General features: G+C 37.5%; 1 protein-coding gene across 2 annotated transcripts in view; it reads left to right on the top strand.

Moving 5' to 3' along the window:
* Positions 1 to 24,816, top strand: part of GUCY1A2 (guanylate cyclase 1 soluble subunit alpha 2) — a 308,505-nt gene that overhangs the window by 206,813 nt on the left and 76,876 nt on the right. For both annotated transcript variants that reach the window (XM_032838446.1, XM_032838445.1), the window contains exon 6: positions 4,253 to 4,396. In XM_032838446.1, the coding sequence (XP_032694337.1) occupies positions 4,253 to 4,396 (144 nt within the window). The remainder of the gene's footprint in view (positions 1 to 4,252; positions 4,397 to 24,816) is intronic.

Below are 24,816 nucleotides of genomic sequence, written 5' to 3'. Positions count from 1 at the left end.
GCTAAGCTTGTCCAGACCTGAATTAGATGAAGGGAGAGGAGAGAATAGACCTTTTGTGGAAAGTTGCATTACTAAAGTGGTGGCATTTTTGTCAAGATTTTCAGGTTAAGAAGCTGAACATATCTTTAAGGAAAGAGAAAATATCATATATTACCTGCATTTCACAGACATCTGGATGTTTGAAAAATTTAAGCTATTTAAAGCTGTTACCTATTCTTTCATGTGCTTTCTGTGCTGCTCGTCAAATATTTCTGGCTCATGTCTGGGCACAAGGGTGGTTGACTTTTCCCATCCTCTTTACATTAAGCATGGCTGTGTGACTTGCTTTGGTGAATGAATCTTGAGAAGCTCTGTATGTCACCCTTGGGAGAAAGCTGCAAAGGCTAGCAAACAGTTTGTCAGCACCTCTCTTTCCCTGCCGTGACAACCAGGTGGGGGAGGTTCTGTTAACCTTGTTCCTAGAGTTAAGAGACATGACCCCATGTTTCTCCCCTGTCCTCTAATCCTTTAACCCACATGAATTCATAGCATGAATCAAAAATAAGCTTTTGTTATTTTAAGGCATGCAGATTTGGAAGTTAGACTGTGCTTGCAACATAATCTGGCCTAGCAAGATGGAACCATCGTTTATATTTCTTCAATGTGTTAGGTGTTTATTATGAGAGTTGTACATCTTGATATAGGCCATTATTTTTTGACGTTTGTTTCTTGCCTAGTTCTTGATCGTATTGTTTCTGAGAGTTAAATTGACTTCAGATACTTGGGAACTAAGTAGTGTAAAAGCTTGCATGATAACATATGGATTTTAATGTGAATTTGCTCTTTTGTATTTACATTTATCTTACACTTTATTAGATTCTGTGTCATATCCACTGGAAACCTATGGGTCCATCTCCTCCATAGTCTTACATTACACACGGCTGAAAGAGAAAGTGCTACATGTAACTCACCTGTATTCTTATGGTACAAATTCTAGAAATATACATTTCGTGGAAACTCAATAAACTTTTACTGAAATGATAATGAAGATGATAGTTGCTGAGGAAGAGGAGGATAGGATTTCAAGACGTGGTCATGCTCCGGAAACATGCATGTTCACTGGGTCTATAAAGCAGTTTGTTTATACAAATCATTTATTGCCTATGTATTCTGATATCTGAAAATCAGAAGTCAGTTTCAAAGCACATAGGTCACAGCATGTGGTATCTGTACACAATGGAATATTACTCAGCTATGTAAAAGAACAAAATCTTGCCATTTGCAACAACTTGGATGGAACTAGAGGGTATTATGCTAAGCAAAGGAAGTCAGAGAAAGATAAATACCATATGATTTCACTCATATGTGGAGTTTACGAAACAAAACAAGTGGGCCAAGTGGGAAAGAGGGACAAACCAAGAAACAGACTCCTAGCTACAGAGAACACATTCCCAGTCACCAGAGGGAGGTGGGTGGGGGATGGCGGACACAGGTGATGGAGATGAAGGAGTGCCCTGTCATGTTGAGCACTGGGTGATGTATGGAAGTGTTGAATCACTCTGTTGTACACCTGAAACAATATTACACTATACGTTACCTGGCATTTATATAAAAACATTAAAAAATCAAGGTGTATAGAAACACAAAAGGATGAGATAATTATGAGGATTAGAAGAAATTGTTGTTTCTAGGGAGACAATGGTAGGTTGACACATTTTAGAGATTAATTATTTACTGGTTATCTTTCTCAATGGGAATTCTTTGGGGGAAGTATATTTCAGCATTCAGAGTAAAACCTTTGCTGACTCACAGTGCATTGTTTTTCTTTTCTTACCCTATGATTTTATTTCCATTTTTTCTGGCACAAGAAGACAGGTCTTGAAGTGAAAATGTTGAAAATCATGATAGGTCTGAGGATACTGGAAAAATTTTTGATGCATTTTTCCTTATAAGATTTTGGTGATCAGATGGCCTTTTTGGCATTCCTAGCTTAACTGTTCTCACCATTTTCCCTAAATTAGCACCTACAGAATTTAATTCAGTGCATATTTTCATTTGATATGAAATCTAATGATGGCTATTAAATCTTTCATAGCATATTTTGTAAGTTTTGGTATATTTATGATAGAAGCATCTCTAGTCATTGAGAGGCAATTTTTTTTCTGCACACATGTACATGGTGCTCATGAAATGAATGGTGACAATGAATACACAATTAGAATGACTTATTAAAATCATGATAAACATGGTTGATTCATTAATTTGTTCATTCGGTAGATGTTTATTAAATAGCTGTATTTTAGAAACCATGGTAAGCATTATGAATACAGAGATGAAAAAAACGTGGTCCCATTCTTAAAAAGCTGACATCACAGTTGGGGATATATCTTGATTATAAATGAAAGCCTGTAGTAAAATGGTATGAAAAGTGCTGTTGAGACAGAGCAGAGGAAATGGTTAATTCTGCTAAAAACCAATGGAAGGACTCTGGAGGGTTCCATAGACAAGGTATTATTGGATTTGGACATTTACTATAATATTTCATCACTTTGCTCTAATTAAAATATTAGAATTATGGAGGATTTTATCACCAGATACTTTTTTTTTTTTAATTTGAGTATAGTTGACACAGTGTTACACTAGTTTCAGGTGTTCAGCTGAGTGATTTGACAGGTTTATACATTATGCTGTGCTGACCACAGTGTAGCTACCTGTTGCATTGCTGTTACAACATCATCAGCTGTATTCCTCAAGTTCTTTTAATTCCCTTCACTTACTCATTCCTTACGAGAGGCCTCTATCTCCCACTCCTCTTCACCCATTTTACCCACCTCCCCTCCCCTTCCGCTCTGGCAACCAATAGCCCTCTATATTTATAGTTCTGCTTATGCTTTTTGTTTGTTCATTTTTTTAAGATTCCACTTAAGACTGGAATCATAAGGTATTTGTCTTTCTCTGACTTATTTCACTTAGCATAAGACCCTCTAGGTCCATCCATGTTGCCTCAAATGGCACAATCCCATCTTTTCTATGGCTATGTAATATTCTAGGGTGTATATATCCTATGTTTTCCTTATCTCTTCAGCTACTGATGGACACTTAGGTTGCCTTTGTGTCTTGACTCTGTAAATAATGCTGCAGTAAACATTCATGTGCATATATTTTTTGAGTTAGTGTTTTCCTTTGCCTTCAGTAAATACCCCACAGTGGAACTATTGGATCATATGGGGTTTCTATCTTTGAGTGTTTGAGGATCCTCCATCCTGTTTTCTGCAGTGGCTGCACCAATACACATTCCCATCAACAGTGCATGAGGGTTCCTCTTTCTCCACATCCTCATCAGCACTTGTTACTTCTTGTCTCTTTGATTTGGGCCATTCTCACAGGTGTGAGGTGGTATCTCATTGTAGGTTCAATTTGGATTTCCCTGATGATGAGTGATGATGAGCATCTTTTCATGGGTGTGTTGACCATCTATATGGTTTTTTTGGGGAAAGTGTTTCATGCAGTCCTCTGCACATTTTTATATCAGATTATTTGGGTTCTTTAGTGTTCGGTTGTGTGAGTTCTTTATATTTTTTGGATATTAACCCCTTATTAGTTATATCATTTGCAAATTATCCAAAAGTATACCACCATATACTTTGGATAATTAGAGTACTTTCCTCTGAAAATTAGTTGTGCCTAGTTTTTATACTGTGCTTTATGCTTTGGAAATTTGGGGATTTTACCCAGGGGTAAATACTTAATCTATTTAACAAAAGCAATGACTATTCAGAATGGATGCTGACAATAAAATTAGAATAGGGTCTGAAAAAACTCTGGTAGTGTCTATTAAGTCTTTAATTGTAAGATTATGGATAGGTTTCTGCACTGCAGCTTCTCATCTCTCAAATATAAGCAATATTGGAAGTTTGAAGGAAACAAGAGGGTGGCTTTGTACAAGGTCATTATTTGGAAATTGTTCAGGCAAAATACTGGCAGTTCTTTTTTTTTTTTTTTTTTGGGAGTATGATTGTTCTGTATTCCAGTTGTTCCCAATTTCAATGATCATCTATGGTGATAACGTTGATGAACAGCCCTAGAGTGAGATGACTGTGTTTGACGGTAGCTGTTTGCAAACTCTGCTGTGATTACACTCAGTTATCTAATTGCTTAATTTATTGATGTTCTGCTGACATGTTTTCAGCAACATTTGTGATTGCACATAACTAATCATTTCTCTTCTGGCTCATTATCATATGTTTGCATTTGATTTGTCTGCTGGTTGCAGGTGGAAACAATAGGTGATGCCTACTGTGTTGCTGCAGGACTCCACAGGAAAAGCCTCTGCCACGCCAAGCCCATCGCTCTGATGGCCCTCAAGATGATGGAGCTTTCAGAAGAGGTGCTGACACCTGATGGAAGACCAATTCAGGTAACCCTGTCTGCCATTTGATTTGAGTAGTAACAGATCTTTTACTGGGCGGGGCAAGACATTCCATTCTGAGTTCTACTTACGTAACTTACACATTAGACAAGTAGGTTAACTCAAAGATGAGGTTAACTAGAGATAACTCATATATCCAGGAAAAGAACAAATGGAATGATGTCAGAAATGGGAAAATGTATGTGAAAGGCTCATTGCCATGGAGAAAAGAGTGAGCTAAAGGACTAGACCAAGGAAGCACTTGTCAGTGACCAACTCAACACTACCAAGCAAGGATGGTAGTGAGAATCAGAGTTGCAGAGATAACCCAAAAAAAGCACAAAATGAAGAGGAAAGAAAATGGCAGATCTTATCTTTCAGGTAATGTACAGGTGTTCCTCATGAAGCCTCTGCACTCAGGGTTACTTCTGCATTTTTTTTTTTTTTAATGTGGCAGAGTCTGAAGGTTGGAGCCAGTAACTAAGAAAATTTAGAAATGGTAGATAATTATCTCCAAGTATACTGGACTCTTTTTGGTACTGATGGCTTTTCACAACCTAAGATCTGCCTCAAAGAATGGATGAGGTCACCTACCTATAGTCTTGCCAGGATCCAGTGGATCCCAGGAGTATTATCACTGTGAACTCTTATAAACCAGAAATTGTGTATTTGGAGAAGTAACCATGAATGTAAGGCAGTCCTTTTATAACAGCTCATCAAACTTGAGTTAAAAATATAGACAAAAGAAATCCTCAAAATGTGGTACATTCCTAATTCTGGAGTTATGGCAAATTAGATATTCTGAGTGTCCCTTCTGACTAAAATTATTAAAGTGCTCTTAAAAATGTGAAGAAATATTTAACACTATTTAGCGTGTTTAAACCTATTGAGCATCTCGCTGAACTATTGGGAAAGAAAAATGCCAGTTACATTACATGTGTGAACTGATAAAATCTAAGGGGTGAATTTAAAGTAATTGCTGTCATGAGCAGTGATAACAGGAAACTAAGAAACACCACTTTTTTCTGGAAGAAGTCAACTCAGTCCCATCTTCAAAGAATTTCCACAGGTAAATACTCTGGGGAATGAATGGCTAATACTAAAAACCCCTTCACCACCACCACCCCCAAAAAACCCCAAACCCACACATTGACAAAAGAATTCAAAGTATTGTGGTGAGAAGGAGTGGGAACAACAGATAAGAAAAACAGTGAAGTGTTGTCAGATACAAAAATTTTCAGATGAAATCAAAATGACAATGTTTGGTATAATTAAAGAAAAAAGAAGCTTAATAATGTGAGGCAGGAACAGTAGATTTGAAAAAGAACCAGAGGACTGCTAAGCCAGCAACATAATACTTTAGAAAGAAAATGGTCAGTGGTTGAGTTTAAAAGTAGATTAGACACAGCCAAAGGAAAAATTAGTACTGTGGAAGTGAGAACTGAAGAAATTACCCATAATTAGGTCCAGAGAGTTAAAAATGTAATATAGATAATGTAATACAGATAATATAGATAAAAATATATATCTAATATAGATAAAAATGTAATGTAATAGATAAAATGTAATATAGGTAATATAGTTAATAAAGATAATGTAAAATATAAAATATGTGGGAGGTATAGAGTACAGAATATAAGAATGAATGTTTAGTTGGACTTCCAGATGTAGGTACAGAAGGAATGCATAAAAGGGATTTTTTTTTCTGGAACAATTAAAAGACATTAATCAATTCTCAGACACAGTAATCCTAAAGGGATTCTATGAAGGTAAATCATAGGAATTAAAAACTAAACATGTCTTGGTAATGCCATAGTGCATCAGAGAAAGGGGGAGTGACTAAATGACAAAGGTGACATTTTAAGTAGGGAAAGGATAGGCTGTTCCAGGAAGAGTTAGGGAAGAGCTGGTTATGCACATGGACAAAAGTATTAAAACTGGACCTCTACTTCATGAGTCTGTACATTAAGTAATCCCAGTTGGGTTAATTATGAAGGGCCATACTATTAAACTATAAATCTATAATTTGGAGTTTTTAACTTAGTGGAAGGAATAAATTTTTTCATAAACCACTCTAGTTAAAAGTTATCAAACCGTAAAGGAAAATATATGTAAGTCTTACTACACTAAAGTTAAAATCTTCCTGTTTATCAGATAACACCTTAAAAGAATAAAAACATAACCACAGACTAGGAGAATTTTTTTAAAAAAGATTTTGTTTGTTTATTAGTACAAGTAGAAGGATGGGCAGAGGGTGAAGGAGAAGCAGGTTCCTCGCTGAGCAGGGAGCCCATTGTGGGGCTTGATCCCTGAATCTTGGGATCGTGATTGGAGCCAACTGAGTCATCCAGGCACCCCTAGGAGAATATTTTTGCAACATATTTAACCACTAAAAGTATCTTTGCTTAACCTCATGAGTAAGTGAAAGGATGCATACTGACAGCACCCTACTCCGGCTTTCCCACCTACTAGTTTCGTTCAGCTTTGAAGCCATGACCGTGCAATTGTCAGCAAGGGTCTGGAGCAGCAGGAAATCATGTACAGCTGGTGGCAGTGTAAATGGTACGGTGTCCATGACATTTACCAGTGAAGTTTAATTTGTGCTTTGCCTACAACGCAACAATCGCTTCCCTAGGTGTTTGCCTAGAGAAGTAGGAGGAGGTGTGGCAGAAGTCCTAAGAGTATTCACAGCAGTACTTTGATAGGTGCCTCAAACCGATAATAAGTCAAATAACCGTCCAGTAGAGTAGATTGACTGTGATAGATCTATGCCATGGTATACCATACAGTTGGGAAAGTGACTACATGGATGGATGTCAGAACTTCATAGTGAACAAAAGAAGCAAATCATAGAAGAATGCTATAGTATTTTTCCATTTAAGTAAGTTTCAGAACTGGGGGCATTGAAACAATATGTTATTTAGAAATATCCACATCAATGGGAAGGTGTAAAGGAAAAAAAAAAAGTGAATGGTTCATACAAATTCAAGGTGGTGCTTCCCTCCGAGGGAGAGGAAGAAGATTGGGGGGGGGTTCATTCGGGAAGGTGCAGGCAGGGGTGGAGGACAGAATGACTCCTTTTACCGCTGCTGTGTACACAATACATTTACGTTTGGTGATTTTTAAAATGCGGAAAGAGAGTTTTCTAACCATTCCTATCAGTAGTGAGAATAGGAAAGCATGGAGCATTGAAAAAATAGTTTCGGTCCCCTCAGGACGTAATTAACAAGTTATTCGAGTGTGTGCACGACACTTCTCCCGTGGGCAGCAGAAACAAACAAGAAGGATCCAGCCTCAGGTATGCTGCAAGTTCCACATATACACGCTCCAGACTGAATTCCTATCAGTTCTTACATTTTCAAGAATAACACCTGGGCAGTCTTCTCGCTTGGGGTTGTTTTTCTACGTTGATTTTCTTTTATAGGAGGTAGAAGGTTTGTATTGATTCAGCCCTGTCAAAGCAAAGTTAAATGACCATAGAGCAAATGGTGTTTCGCACGGGCTCATCCATATTTTCATTTGCGGGATATAACATTACTCTGTCTTATGAATCAGATAGTCTTATTAAATCAGAAGGGGAAATGTCTATGAAGATTTAATAAGAATGCAGAGAGAGAGTGCAAAATCATAAAACCACCTTAATTTTAGCTTCATTACTAATTCATATTATTTGTGTGGTTTGGGATTGTTTTTGGCATATTAATTTGACTTTGAATTGGCTTCTGACTTGGTGCCATGGGAACATTTCTAGACTTATTGAAAGAATCTTTTATTAAAAATGCTTGGGTGTGCAGTAGGGTTATTATGTGATCAGCTGACTATTTACTTCCAACTGTGTAAGTTTTAGGCTGTTTAAAATTTAAGCTATTTGAGGTGCAAGAATTACTCAAAAGAAAACTTCCCCAAACCTCTCGTATTTTGAAAAATAGATAATGTTTATATGACTTTATAAACCTTCCAGGCGCCCCTCATGAAAGGAAATTAGGTACCTGAATTACCATTTATAATTACTCCCAAATGACTGGTAATGTCCTTGAATCACTAACTATAAAAATGGGTTACTTAAAAATTTTTTTAATGTAAAAAAACATAATTTCATTTATTCACTTTGTGATACTCAAGCAAATTAGTCTTTATAAATAGTGAAACTCAGAGGCTAGTTATAGACCTGTATCTACAAAGCATACACAGACATGGTCTATTTATTTAACAAATCTGAAAGACCAGCCAAAGTGACCTTAATTAAGAGCCCTTTTAAAAATAATGATGAGCATTTTTAATATTTTCTCAATACAGTGTTTATTCTATTGGAGTGTCAGCATTATTCTTACTCCATTTTTTCCCTCCCCGGAGGAAATCTGATTTTCTTACATCTTCAACAGTAGACACTTGATGAAAAGTAATACCAAATTTATATTCTTTCTCCTGTGAGCTAGCCATATTGTGATTTCACTAGAAAATTGTATGATTTCATGCTGTTCTATAGCCTTGTGACCCTAATCTTACCCAAGTATTTTGAATAGTTTTTAAGGCAGAAAGGCTAACTTTCACTAATAATTTAGCCACTATTGACTATTAGAAAATATTTATCACTGCCTACACTTTATTCCTTGAAAATGAAAATGTTAATAGGGAAAGAGAAGCTGAACTGAGAATTGAGTAGGAAATGTGATTAAATATATCTTGGGAAGACAAGTGGCATTTTCATGACTTAAGGCTTTGGAAGAAGATTGAGTTAGTGTATCCGGCTATCTGGGTTTTACTTTGGGACTTCAGTTTTTAAAAAATATTTTCATCGAATTTTATCATATAGGCACACAAATTCAAATTTGCTTCATTCATTTAGAGAACGGTACATTTTATGTAATGAGGCAATTATACAGAGATGGTGAAAGAGACTTAAAAATACAATATATGATCGTGTTGTAATAAAATGTGTTTAGCAATCTTTATTGCAGATTAGGGAAATGCTGTGAATCTTTTCTAACTGCATAGTCCAAACGCAGAAATATTAACACACAATTTACATATACTTACAGTTTGCATGTAATAAAGTAAATTGTACCTCCTTTAAGCTTCAACTTAGTCTTCTAATGAGCTTACAGGATTTATTGAGATTATGAAATAATTATTCTCTAATTAATTTTTAAATGCTTGTTATTTATAAAGGAAATCTGATATTGTTACTTTCATATTAGGAGGGATTTATTCTTTGCAGATATTGGCAGTATTAAATTAACCTCATGAGCATAGGGCCCAAGACTGTATTTAGGAAAAAAAGAAAAACTAATTGGTAATTGTTTATGGATAAAATTCTAGTTTGTGCTTTTACCCTGAAGTATGTATACTTACTTGAAATGTTCTACCTCCAGAACTTAACCCTAAGGGGTCAGAAAGAACTACGTAGGCATTATGTGAATTCACTGTTGGGACACGGAGCCCAACTATTCTCACATCCCACGTTTATGCAGTAGATACCTTTGATTACTTTTGATCTTTTAGGTAATGCAAATAGTCATAATTTTAGTAAATGACTTTTATTGCAGGAATAATGCACAAAATTACTATAGTATTTTTTATATTACTTATAGTATAGTAATTTTACAGTATAGTATAGTATAGTAATTTTACTGGCGAAATTTACGGCTAAATATATTTGCTAATCTGTTCCGTTCAGTGTATTTATTTGGTACTAGAAAGAGGTTTCTGTTTTGTGAAGAATGTTTATTCATTGAGAGTTTACCAGTAAATGAGGTGATAATAGAGTCTCCTCTGTCATGTGCTTCTGTTTAATTACTAGAACTCGAGTCTTTATATTCTGTCCAGGTCTTCTCACTAATACTCCCCTCAGCTGGTTATGAAACTCATCCGTTAAACCCATCCACTTCACACTTCACGTGACAGCAGTTGGCCGTTGTTTAAATCACCATTCATCTGACAAACATTTTCATACTGTTTTTATTTATTTCCTTGACTCTGTCAGCTGCAGTTACCTTTAAATTCTTTGCTTGATAAATCTCTTCTCTAGAGTCTTGTGGTCCATTATATTATCTGTCCCTTCACTTAATTTTTGGCCATGTTACATCTCTTCTGTGCCTAAATTATTGATATTTTTTGTTTGAGAGTTAGTGATTGTGTATAAAAACATTGTAGAAATAATTTCCCTCCTGTGGGGAAATTTTCTGTGTTATTCTGGTGTAAAGAGTTGTAGGAGCTCTAACAACAGGGATCAGATGATTTAATGCTCAGATGTATTTTCTGGGGGGGCCCAGCTTACTTCGATTCGCCTTCTGTTTCTGGTATCACCTTCCTACCTTTGGTGTTGGCTTTGAGGTCTCATCTCAAAGTATGGCGGGTTTACCAAGACTTCTCCCTTTCAGTCCTCAGCCTCTGGATCTCGTCTCCACGGTTCCGCAAGCCCTGCTGCAGTACCAAAAGTCCTGCTCAGTTCCTTAACCCTTCTGAAATCAGAAGATGCCCACAGGAGACAATCACACTCTGATGTCGCGCTCACTTCTCCTTGACGTTCATTCCCCTCCCTATCTTGGTGTAAGATTCTTTCAGTGCCTTGTGAGCTGACCTGCCAAGGGGTGTTCAGATTATATAACTGCTCTTACTAGAAACAGAAGTTCAAAGTCATGTACGTTTTGAGCTGACCTGCCAAGGGGTGTTCAGATTATATAACTGCTCTTACTAGAAACAGAAGTTCAAAGTCATGTACGTTTTGATCAGTTTTATTTTACTAATAACGATTCATCCTCACTAATCTACATTTGTGCCTATTTCCAACCCACATCACAGATAACATTATTTTTAAACAGAAAAGACAAAAAACATCCAACTGTATTTAAACTGTCTGTTGCAGAATAACGATAAATAAACATCTACTGAAACACTTAACTGTATGCCAGGCAGCACTGGTCCAAGGCCTTGCAAGGTATTAGCTCTTCTGAGTCTCAGATCAAGGAGGACTATATTGCTGTTAGTTCCGTTTTACAGTTGAAAAAAAGAATAAAAAATCTAGCTAACAAGCACTCCTAATTTCTGTGCACCACAGACTTATTAAATGGAAGTGGGGTAAAAAAATTTCACATTGTCCTATTTTTCTTACTGCTTGAGTATCCCATTACCTAATAAATTAGACTTTTCATGGCTGTAGTCAACAGGTGAACTTGTATTAGATGTCCTCTTTAAGAGAATGGAAATGAGTAATGTGTTTTAGAGATATTCCATCCAAAATGATTAATTTTTTAAAATTAAGTGAGAGAGGTAAGCTCAGTGCTGCGTGTGTGGGCGGGGGATTGCTGTGCTTCCATCCCTGTTTCAGAAATTAGAATCACCAGCCGGACTGATCAGACACGTCCACCAGCCAATTTACTGCATCCTTTTTTCTGCTTACATTCCCTTTGTTTATTGTGGATTTTAATGCAGAAGACACATATTTCAAAATGTTGTATTTATGTTTTTTCATACAGTAGTCTTTGAACTTAAAGGTTGTGTTTTCCGCGCTAACTAGTTATTTTTATATGTTGTGCCAGAAATTTGTTTTCATCGCAGAATTCTCTTCTGGCGCGGTGCTGACATGTTGAGCTGTGATAGCGTATGCCTACTGCCTTACAATCCTCCTACAAAATGCTGGCCTAATGATTTAATAGACACTATTATTTGTGCAATATGTATGTCAATGAGATGGAATCCCCTTGCTAGTTGATTTTGGCTTTTATCTTGAATCATGATTGATTCTAATATAATTTAATTAGACTGTTGATCGCCTTTTCAATCTGTGAAAAAAGTAGTTTATCAGGCTCACACTTTGGGAAGTGCTGGTCTTGCTGAAGAATTTTGTTATGATTTTTGTCAAAGAGATTTTCCAAGGAGTCCTTCTGTGAAAGTATTTGCCTGTTTTCATTGCATGAAAAAAATAGCAATAGTAAGTTTGTGAAAGGGAAAACAAAACCAGACAATGGAAGGGAGCACTGAATTGATTTGCATGAAACTGTGCATGAAAAAATACAAAATTGTGTAGCTTGGTTTTGTGTACCAGTCTTCACACCTGCACATTTTCAGAAGAGAAATGCATTCCTTCATGGAGACATAGTTTAAGTGTTTTATAAAGTTGCTCTTAGGTAGTATCACTATGGGGTAAACACTCTTCAAGAGGTTATAATCAGTTTCATTTGCTTTAGGTTGTTCGCAGAGAGGGTCCCTCCCAGGTGTGTTTGTACAATGTCCTAAGAGGAGGTTAAAAATTATATTGGTAAATGCATTCATTTTTTTTAAAAATTTAATAGCATAATCTTTAATGCATTAACTTTTATATAACACAATTCTTTTTTAATTTTTTTATTTTTTCAGCGTAACAGTATTCATTGTTTTTGCACCACACCCAGTGCTCCATGCAATCCGTGCCCTCTCCAATACCCACCACCTGGTTCCCCCAACCTCCCCCCCCCGCCCCTTCAAAACCCTCAGATTGTTTTTCAGAGTCCATAGTCTCTCATGGTTCACCTCCCCTTCCAATTTCCCTCAACTCCCTTCTCCTCTCCATCTCCCCTTGTCCTCCATGCTATTTGTTATGCTCCACAAATAAGTGAAACCCTATGATAATTGACTCTCTCTGCTTGACTTATTTCACTCAGCATCATCTCTTCCAGTCCCGTCCATGTTGCTACAAAAGTTGGGTATTCATCCTTTCTGATGGAGGCACAATACTCCATTGTATACATGGACCATATCTTCTTTATCCATTCGTTTGTTGAAGGGCATCTTGGTTCTTTCTACAGTTTGGCGACTGTGGCCCATTGCTGCTATAAACATTGGGGCACAGATGGCCCTTCTTTTCACTACATCTGTATCTTTGGGGTAAATACCCAGTAGTGTAATGGCAGGGTCATAGGGAAGCTCTATTTTTAATTTCTTGAGGAATCTCCACACTGTTCTCCAAAGAGGCTGCACCAACTTGCATTCCCACCAACAGTGGAAGAGGGTTCCCCTTTCTCCACATCCCCTCCAACACATGTTGTTTCCTGTCTTGCTAATTTTGGCCATTCTAACTGTATGTTATGAAACACACTGTCCAGTTTACCTGATAATCATCAGACATTCTCGGTGAAAAAAGTAATGAGTTGATTTAGATTCTGGTGCAATTTTTTTCTTTTTTCTTTTTTAAATTTTATTTTATTTTTAGTTGATTCTTATGTGGTATGTTTAGAAGTGTGGAGCCTCCGAGTAGTTAGGGAGCTCATGTTTTTATTTATCTGAGTTTTATGGAAAGAATACGAATCTTTGTTTGCCAAGCCTTGCCCCTAAGAAAGACACTAATTTGTTATTTTGCCAACACATTTTGTGTGGGGTAGGTTAGCCTATTATATTTTAGAATATGGTCTCTTTCTCTGGCATTACTTAACAAGAGAGCTTTTATTATTTATTGCTGCCACAAAAGTTTTTTTTTTTAATTTATTTTTTTCATATGTTCAGTTAGCCACTGTAGAGTCCATAATTAGTCCTTGATGCGGTGTTTATCTTCACTGCCAATTGAACTTAATCTCTTTTAGAGTTAATGGGGACATTCACGTATGCCAGCACCAGCAGTGCAAATCTTAGAACACCAAGAATTATATGAAAGTAGCAAGATGGACTAATGTGTACGAGAGTAACGTGCTCTCTATACGCTAACCCCACTGTTAGCATGACAAACCAGAAACAGAAGTCCTATCTTGAAATCTAATACCTAGCTCCAAATACAAATTTAAAGATTGCTTTGAAATCATTTTTTTTTTCATTTAACAAAACTACAGGAGGCAAAATGGCCTCTGAAACCTGACACGGGAGAGAGTCCGGCCACCTGTAATTTACCAACAAATCGTAACCACATATTGAATTGTGTTGCATATTCTCAAAGGCTTTTTTTTTTTCCTGTGACTATACAAACACCCAGAAATAGAGTTTACAGACTTGAAAAGTAAATTCTTTTAAGATGGAATGGACTTCATTCAGTGAAATGAAGTTAGGCGACTTTGTACCATAGACACGCCTGCCTCCGACTTACACGGGAGACACTTGGGAAGTCCTAGGAAACATCTCCCATCGTGTTTAACTCACTTTGATTTTGCATTTTCCTGTTCTGGCCGTTGAAATTTTCAAGTCACAGAAAGGCAACTAACTCTTTAATCGCCTGAGTTGCAAATCTGGTAGGAACCATTCAGTGTCAGGAGCGCTTTGAAAAAATCTGTTGCGCCTTGTGTTGAAGCCATGTCAAGCATAGGTAAATTGTCTGGGTCACCACTATAATATTCCTTATTTGGAACGTGGTTTCCTAGCAACTCTTGCTTTTTCCTAATGGCTGAATTGACTTCTGCACATTTGTAATGCTTCCCACTGCATCAGAAATTGTCACCTTGTGTATAAATGTTACAACAGCAAATTTACACGTAGTGTCCATTCCAAGAAATTATTCTGCTTTATCGTTTGCCTTTAATGTGCTCATTCAAAGGTTAATCCGACCATAAAAAATAGATTTAGTAAAACCTGATGAATTCAGATTGCAGTCTTTGGGGGACATATGGTGGTTCTGATGGCAATGTCCGAAATACTTGCAAATAGTTCCTAGCGAGGGGCCTGGTGAGGTTGAAGGAACAGAGTAATTCTGATGGTCAGATGACCGGTAATCAGCAGGTTGCTGGGAACATAGGCCTGGACTCTGCTCTGAATGTCTCAGGAGCTGAAAGGCTTTTTCTTTGGAGGCAGTCTGCAGTTTGCTAATCCTGTGTGGTCTTGGCTGGAGCATTGCCAGGAGTGACTTTTACTCGTGTTCAACAAATGTTTTTTGAATACTTATTATTTTCTGGACCACTGGTTAGGCGCTGGGTATGTAAGGGCAATTAAACCAGATATGGCCCTGACCCTCCCAGAAATTACAGGCTATGGAACCCGCCCCTATAAATGAATGACTGGGTTACTGAGTGGAAATAGACACGTGGATTTTTCGCAGTACCGTTTCCATCTTGAGTGAGCAATTTTTGTCAGGTTCTTGAAAATATTTGACAAAGACCTTAAATCCTTCTTAGAATATTCAAGCTATTGTTGCTGTACATTCGGATCTACATTATTGTAGTGTCTGTAGATTTTGTATGGACCTGGGGAAGTGGAGTAGAAAGACAATGAAAACCAAGTATGTGCTGGTAGCTTGTTGACAGTTTATGTACCATCTCATTCAGTCTGTGCACCAGTCCTGTGAAGCTCCCAGGTACAGTTCTTACATACTTTAAAGATGAAGTAAAATGTCAGGGGCTAAAGAATCTGTGTATGATCCCAGAAAAAATAACATACGTATTGTACATCTTTCATACAACATCATCTTCAGACTTCGTGCCAGAGGCTTTATACATAATTCATCCCTTTTAATCCTGCCCACCCCCAAAACCCTGCCACATACATTTAATCTTATTATTTAATTCTTTAATCTTATTTTACATTTAAAGAATTTGAGATTCAGAAGTCGACATGATTTGGGGCACCTGGCTGGCTCAGTCGGTTAAGTGTCTGCCTTCGGCTCAGATCTTGATCTCGGGGTCCTGGAATCGAGTCCCACGTTGGGCTCCCTGCTCAGCGGGGAGCCTGCTTCTCCCTTTGCCTGCTGCTCTGCCTACTGGTGCTCTCTGTCTGTCAAATAAATAAAAAGATAGAACTTTATATGATTTGGCCAAGATAATGCAGCTGGTCAATTGCAGAACTAAATTTGAACATGAATCTGTCTGCTTTGGGGGAAAAAAAAAAAGAAATCCTTGAACTTCTTTATACCAGTCTGGCCAGAACCTCACCAGAATGCCGACTGCAATCCTGTGATCTCAGCATTCATCAAGAGTTGCCTCTCACCGAGCACTGACTGTGTGCCTGTTATTATGTGGAGCTAGAGTGTGTGCATGCTCACTCTGTCTCTCATCCGTCTGTACACATACATGTGTGCATGTACATGTGTGTGACTTATGTGTGTGCGTGTGTGTTACAACCATGCCTTCATATCTGTGATATATACAGATAGTGAATATTATCAGGTAAGCCCTACAACAATCATAGACCATGAATAAGATGCCATCCTTATTTACAAATGAGAAAACTGGGCCTCAGGATAAGGGACTTATTGTCAAATAAGAGTAAATAGGTAAAAAGAGTAGATTCCGAATTAGAATTTAAATCTATTTGACTTCGAAGTCCATAATCTTTAACCATCTCCCTCCACTGCCTCTACAATATAATGAGTATGATTTTCTAATCTTACGACTAAGCTAATAACTGTAATTTCCCTTGGAAAAAAAAAATACTGCTTTTCTGTCTTCCTTAAGAAATGTTCACATCCGGAAGCAGTGCAATGACTTGAAAGCGTTCTAATTTGGGTTAAACTCTATTGCTTATAACTGTCCATGAAGATGGTGAAATAATGAGGATAATTATGTCTGCATTTAAAAATAGGGAGCCCAAAATTGGTAGTTTTATAAAATTTCAATATCTCTGGAGGAAAAATTAATTTTGGAATAATATTGAAATATGAACTTCTGTAATATTAGCTTCTTCTGAAAAAAAAAAAAATGAGATCTTTTCTTTGTGGCAATATAAGAATCCCAAACCAGTAAAACAGAGATTTAAGACCATAGTAGAGAGTCCAAAAGAAATATTGTTCTTTAAGACATATTCTTTTCCATGGGGCGCCTGGGTGGCTCAGTCGTTAAGCATCTGCCTTTCTTTGGCTCAGGTCATGATCTCAGGATCCTGGGATCATGCCCAGCATTGGGCTCCCTGCTCAGCAAGAAGCCTGCTTCTTCCTCTCCCACTCCCCCTGCTTGGGTCCCTCTCTCGCTGTGTCTCTCTCTGTCAAATAAATAATTTTTAAAAATCTTAAAAAAAATTTTCCAGATGGTATCAGTTGATTCTTTTGTATATTAAGTTATCCAAGATCACTTTTTAATATTTACGATAACCAAAGCACTGATGGGAAGTGGAAAAAATGTAGTAAAATGGTTTGATCACCCAGCCAGCAAGCATTTACTGAATGTCTCTCATGTACAAAACTACGTGATCGAGTTGCAGACTCCATGGTGGGAGCGCCAAGTACTAATCTCCTTTTTTCTTGGCTCTCATTAAGTAAAAATTCTGTCTACACAGTACCATAGCATCTGGTCACTTAAATCCATTCAGTCAAAAATGCAATGAGCCGCCCAGATTTTCAGACTCTAGGATTCCATTCAACTTGTTTGCTTTAATTATTAGTTTATCTGAAAGCGATGTTAAGTAGTCAGTCGCCTGCGTGTAGTTATTTTAACGTGCTTGGCAAGCAGCTCACCTCAGGAAAGGTGCAGACATGGAAGAGAGAAAAGGCAAGTCCTGCTTCTCGGGGACCCGTGCACAGACCCGTGTGGTGTTCTCCGCTGTCTGTTCTGTTTCTCGTGAGGTTGTTTTCTCTGTCCCTAGCCCACGTGACCCCGGGGACACCCCCCGCCCCATGTTCCCTTTCTCTGCCCATTTCATAAAAGTGCTTGTCATTCTCCCTTGGGCTATGTTAGAATTACTTACACGAGGTAATATCGTAATGACTAATGTGCATAAAATTGTTGATACTGGTTCACTTAGGAAATGGGGCTTTTTCCACCTTTCATCTTGAAGTTTTATAATTGTCTAAACTTTGTACATATGGGTATGCATTACTTTATGCGTTCGTTTTTACTGTCCGTCGTAGTTACCCAGGCAGTGCTAACACAGACTGCTTTTCTCTCCTTTTTTATAGGTATCTATAATTTTGAAAGCATAAATACAGTTTCAAAATGAAGAAAGCACAGATGTTCATTGATGTATTCCGTTCATAAGGAGTCATCAGCAGATCATGCCTAAAACTGAACAGAGTAGAAAAATTTTATTGGCTAAAAATGAGGAGGAACATCAGATCTTTGGCAAAATTGTGCACAAGGCATTTGGCCAGGAAAATGAGGGTGGGCGAAGTAATGGTCATAAAAGAAAACAAAGTGGGCAGAAATTACTATAAGCCAAAATCTGATTATTGAGTTACAAATCATCACTATAAATTTTAAATGGGAAGGAATTGATGCCAGTTAAAATGTTTTCAGAGGAATACAATTAGAAATGTAAAGTATTAGAATCAGTTTAACTGTTATATAAAAAATAGATCAAGGAATTAAATTTACTTAATGGCAGTTAGTTCAGAAAATCATTCTTCATGATAAACTTTCAGCATTGGCAAATTGTTGCGTTCATTTGTTGTATTTCTCTGCGGGCATCCAGATGCCTCAAACTCGAACTGTCTTATTAGTCATAGGAATTATTTGATGTTCGAGACATCTATGCTCAGTAAATGGAATTAAATTTTACCAGGTGGGGGAAGGAGAAAGTGGAGACTTTAGTCCTTATGATATTGATAGCGGCTCCCTCGTCTTTGCTTGTACCTATGTCGTTTCTTATCTCTGATCCTTTGTCTTACAGGTCAATATACTTTTTTTTTTTTTTTTTTTTTAAAGATTTTATTTATTTATTTGATAGACAGAGATCAGAAGTAGGCAGAGAGGCAGGCAGAGAGAGAGAGAGGAAGGGAAGCAGGCTCGCTGCTGAGCAGAGAGCCCGATGCGGGGCTCGATCCCAGGACCCTGGGATCATGACCTGAGCCGAAGGCAGAGGCTTAACCCACTGAGCCACCCAGGCGCCCCAGGTCAATATACTTTTATGTTTGCACATCTTTTGCCATGTCACTTACCTGGTGTACAGGTAGATGCACTGACTTCTGGTGTTTGCGTGAATGTAGAGTGGTCTCCATTTCTCTGACCTTCTCACATTCCTCTGTTGTTTTCTAAGTGTTCGTGTCAGAATCACATCTTCCACAAAGTGCTCACTGTACCCCAGGCTCGTATTTCACCCGCTTCAGGCAGAAATTAGTAACGATGCTATCAGAAATAGAGTGAAACAAGGTAGCACTTGTTCATCGTGCCGACCCTGAGAATGTAGATTATGGGGTTACGATCCAGTGTGATGATGTCTCTGTGCTCTGCGACGGAACGTTCTATACTGTATGGAAACTATTCTACTCTAGCTATGCTATTATAGCAAGCAATAGCTGAACGTTATTGCCTATAAATGTTCGTTTCCATTTCTTTATTTTTAACTCTAAGTTATGAAAATGCTTATTATTTTATGATTAAAAAAGCTTGCTCAGGGAAGGAAGAGTCATACATGCCATGTCTTCTGTCAGGAGTCTGAGCACAATATATTGGCCACAAGCAACAAAGACAAAGCTTCCTTTTAAGGTAAGTGCTTCAAGGGTTGTTTATGACTTCAAATATTTGCTCCAGAATCACTGATCCTTATTTCAGTTGGACGAGTTAGTAGGGCATTAATAGATTAGTATTTTGATCTGCAAAATTATTGAAAGCGAACGTTTCTCTCCAGCTCTATGGCATTATCTGAATGGCCAATTAATGCCAGATTCTAGAGCCAAATACATTTGTCTGAAGATTCCAGATGTTTTCTGATGTGCTTCTGCCGTCTGGTAAAACCATACAATGATTAATTTCAGCTTTTTGGCTTTACTAAGCTAGAGATAAAATGACTTTCTTCCTCCCTTCCTTCCTTCCTTTTTTCTTTCTTCTAATCTACTTTAGCCAGAACCAACCAGAGATAATTTACAGAAGGATAATTATATGGGAGCTTAGGAAATTCGGTTGTGAATAATTAACGATCGGTAATTGTTGATTTTAAAAATTAGGAACTTTGAAGGACAGTTCTCTCATTCTACAGGCAATAAAACAGGTATAAAAAATTAGGTAACTAGTTAGCAGTGGAATCTCAACATCTGAGAATTACCAATAAAGCTAATGAAGAAAAATAAGGCCAGAGAGAAGCAGGAGAAATAATTTTTCAGTTTCTGGTTTTTGTCCCAGCAACTGATGATTGTGTTAGAAGAAATAGCACTTGGAGTCTTTTTGACTTTTTGAGGTTATTACATTAAAGAAGTAAGAAACATTATATAAAGCTGTGTCAGGACGTTCAATTATTTTGACCTCTTGAGTGTCATCTCTGTCTATTAACAGAATAGTCCCACTTTTACCATTTCATTTAATTCTTGTAAAAACTATTTCCTCCTAGTTCCTGGGTCTTCCTTCTGTGAGAGACTCTCATTATGATTTGGGGGGCAACTATTCCCGCAGAACTCGGTCAAAGTTGACAACTCAATTTCTTCTTTTAACCTTCAGCTTTTCCTACTGTTAGGCTGGGTCAGTTGTTAGTTTGCAAAGCACCGGTACATGAGTACCCTTCTGCGTCCCCCATACCCCTTCTGTCTCCTCTCTAACAACATATTTATTTTTTAAAATAGTAGAGTATCGTGATGAGTCTTGGGGCGTGAACATTTGTCATATGTCATATGTCTTATATTTGTTGTCACCTTCAAGTTTACCAAAGAAATTCATTACAGAATAATTATTTTTAGACACTTTACCTAATCAAGTTACAAATACCAGGAACTTATTATAAGAAGCTATTCTAAGGAAAAATTATGACATTTAAAAGACGTATGCTCACATGAATGGTAATTCTACATTAGCCTGTTGTTAGAACCCACCAAAGAAAGCCACATATAGCCATGCCTGGAGCTGCTGTAATTCCTGGCGTTCTGCCCTATCACAGTCTCTTGTTCTCCCGCCATTTTGTGTCCCCCATTCCCACTGATCACCATGACCTCCAAGCTTTATCCGTTCAGAGCTTTTCAGTCTGTAATTTGTCTTCTGGCTGTTTGCCTTCTGTGTTAGTTTGCTGCAGCTGCCATAACAAAGCACCACAAATTGGGTGTCTTAAAATACCAGCATTTTATTGTCTCACACTTTTGAGGCTAGAAATCTGAAATCAAGGCATTGACAGAGCCAGGAAGTCCCTCTGACGACACTCGGAAAAGGTTCCGTCTGTAGTCCTTCGGCCCGGGACAGCATAGCTGCAAGTCTCCACGTGTGTTCTCCCTGATTGCCTGTCTGACTGTGTCCAAGTCTCTCCTTTTTATCAGAGCATCAGTCTTTCTGGATTGGAGGACCCCACCCTACTCCAGTATGACCTCATCTTAACCACTTCCATGTGCAATGACCCTATTTCCTACATTATATTACATTCTGAGGTACTGGGGGTTAGAATTTCAACATATGAATTTGGTGGGACACAATCCAATCCATAACCACCTGAACTAGCCAGGATGCCATCGTCCCATATCGCACTCAACACTGTTCCTAACAGCCTTCTAGTTTTACCCTTCTTTATCCCCCTCACACTGGACTGCCAGCATATGCCATTCTGGGTCTGGAATTAATGAGCATTTTTTGAGAAAATGACACACTCATGGTAATTAAATATTCATTACAAATGCATATCTTTGAATGCATTTGGTCCCTACATTTTCCAGGATATTATTTTACTATCCCTTCTTGGTGACTCTTGCTGACATTTTTAAATCTTTAAAAGGGGTTGTCTCTTACCCTTGCCACTTTGATTCTCAACAGACTCTCGCTTTCCCAATTGAATGAAATGTTGGAAAACGAATGATTTTACCTTTGCTTCCGTACTGCTCTCTAGTCATTTCTTCAAGTGTTTTCTCCTTTGCTTCTTTCACCTCTCCTCCTCAACTGATCCCCGTGTGTCAGCAAAATTTCTTCTATTATTAATCTGAAATTTTCATTTTCTTTGAAAGCTTTCCTAACTATGCCATATTCTGCTCTTCTGTTTGTGACCAAACAACAACAAAGCCATTCAGTTGGCTCTTGATTTCCTGTCAGGTAAGGACTGTATCCTCATCAGTACCTTCAGTCTGTCCCCCAGTTATCTTTTCAGACCTCCATCCCGTTGAATAAGTAACATCTCACCACAGTATTATGGCATTAACTATACCAGGCTCATTGCTGTTCTTTACAATGCATCGTGTGTTTGTTTATCCTATTCTCTCCATCCTTCTTGGCCCAGCTTAACTCCTCTAAAGTCATCACTGACACTCACATTCTCTTAATGGCAATTACTTGATGCTAGGAAATCTGTAAATTTTGTCCCATTTAACTACTGATATTTTTCATATATTGTCTTGCAAATACATTGTCTATGTATGTTATCGTCATCAATTATGGGCTCTGTAGTAAAATGTCCTGCATAGCAAATTTAAAATAATAACTTTTGGGAATTACCATTAAAAATTGTTGATGTACATTCCTGTGTATTATGAATTAGACTGTAAGAATGTTCATTATTGGAATTGTGTCTTCATCTTTGTACATTATACTGCAAGCAATTTATAATATTGTTGAATTAAGTTAAAACTGATACACTAATGTAGAATATACATTCTGACAAATAGGGACAATAATATATACTTTCTCATTCTTTGTTTTTTCATATATTGCTATTCCATTTAAAATATTTATCAAGATACTACTCTGTGTTTGATACCAGATACTCAATAGGTATAGAAAAATGCAATTTATTATATAATTTCATTCTATAAATAAATCCATAATGATAGCATTTAGAGCATTTGGGGAGCGTACGTGACTTTATATTTAATTTTTTATTAACATATAATGTATTATTTGCTTCAGGGGTACGGGTCTGTGAATCATCAGTCTTACACAATTCATAGCACTCACTGTAGCACATGCCCTCCCCAGTGTCCATCACCCAGGCACCCTATCCCTACCCCACCTCCCCCAGAAACCCTCAGTTTGTTTCCTGACATTAAGAGCCTCTTACGGTTTGTCTTCCTCCTGATCCCATCTTTTCATTTTTTCCCTCCCTACCCCCCTCAACCTCCCACCCTGTCTCTCAAATTCCTCATATCAGAGAGATCATATAATTGTCTTACTCTGATTGACGTATTTTGCTCAGCATAATACCCTCTAGTTCCATCTGTGTTGTTGCAAATGACAAGATTTCATTTCTTTTGATGGCTGCATAGTATTCCATTCACGTCTTCTTTATCCATTCAGCTGTTGATGGACATCTAGGTCCTTTCCATAGTTTGGCTATTGTGGACATTGCTGCTATAAACACTGGGGTACACGTGGCCCTTCAGATCACTACATTTGTATCTTTAGGGTAAATACCCAGTAGGGCGATTGCTGGGTCATAGGGTAGCTCTGTTTTCAACTTTTTGAGGAACCTCCTTCCAGAGTGGCTGCACCAGCTTGCATTCCCACCAACAGTGTAGGAGGGTTCCCCTTTCTCTGCATCCTCGCCAACACCTGTTGTTTCCTGACTCGTTAATTTTAGCCATTCTTACTGGTATGAGATGGTGTATCACAGTGGTTTTGTTTAGTATTTCCTTGATTCCAAATGATGTTGAGCACTTTTTCATGTGTCTGTTGGCCATCTGGATGTTTTCTTTGCAGAAATGTCTGTTCATGTCTTCTGCCCGTTTTCTTGATTGGATTATTTGTTCTTTGGGTGTTGAGTTTGATAAGTTCTTTATAAATTTTGGATCCTAACCCTTAATCTGATATGTCATTCATGACTTTATATTTTAAATTAAAACAAAAGAAGTTTATAATTTTTTCTAGACATGCATCTAATTGAATGTATTTGTGAACTTTTATAATTTTATCTTGCATATATTAATGATAATTTTGCACAACCCCTCTACCTTCCCCCCATATTTTTCTTTTAGGTTTTTTATTCAAGTATAATTAGTATGCAGTGTTATGTTAGTTTCGGGTCTACAATATAATAAGTCAATAATTCTACATTAGTCCGTGCTCATCTACGTGATAAGTGCATTCTTAAATCCCATCACCTATTTCCCCCATCCTCCCACCCACCTTCCTTCTAGAGACCATGAATTGTAGTTTGTCTTTGTGGTTTGTCTCTTTTTTTTCCCTTTGTTCATCTGTTTTCTTAAATTCCCCATATTAGTAAAGTCATACGATATTTGTCTTTCTATTACTTCACAGAGCATGTTACCCTCCCAATCCATCTGTGCTATCGCAAATGGCAAGCACTCATTCTTTTTTCGTGGCTGACTAATATTCCATTGTGTTTATATGCCCCATCTTTTTTATCGATTCAACTATGGATGGACATGTGGGTTGCTTCCATATCTTGGCTTTTGTAAATAATGCTTCCATAAACATAGGGGTGCATCTATCTTTTCAAAGTTTATTTTTTAAAATACCAGAAAATTTTTGTGATGTTTGCATGTGGTCTATTAATAACCATAGCTTAGGAACCTGGTTGTAACATCATACTATTGGTATCAGTAGTCAGACACATTGGAAACCAGGTCCCTGTGTCAAATCTGATGAAGGGACTCCCTAAGGGGACAAAAAAGTAATTGTGATGGGTGGGTGATGCTTGGAAATACAGAATCCCTGGATTATACACCTGAAACTGATACACCATGGTACGTGAACTAA

The sequence above is a fragment of the Lontra canadensis genome, unplaced genomic scaffold (genome assembly GCF_010015895.1).
Source record: "Lontra canadensis isolate GAN:19392208 unplaced genomic scaffold, GSC_riverotter_1.0 scaffold104, whole genome shotgun sequence".
Taxonomy (NCBI): domain Eukaryota; kingdom Metazoa; phylum Chordata; class Mammalia; order Carnivora; family Mustelidae; genus Lontra; species Lontra canadensis.
The sequence above is the reverse complement of the archived record's forward strand: the minus strand, read 5'-3'. Positions and strand labels throughout refer to the sequence as shown.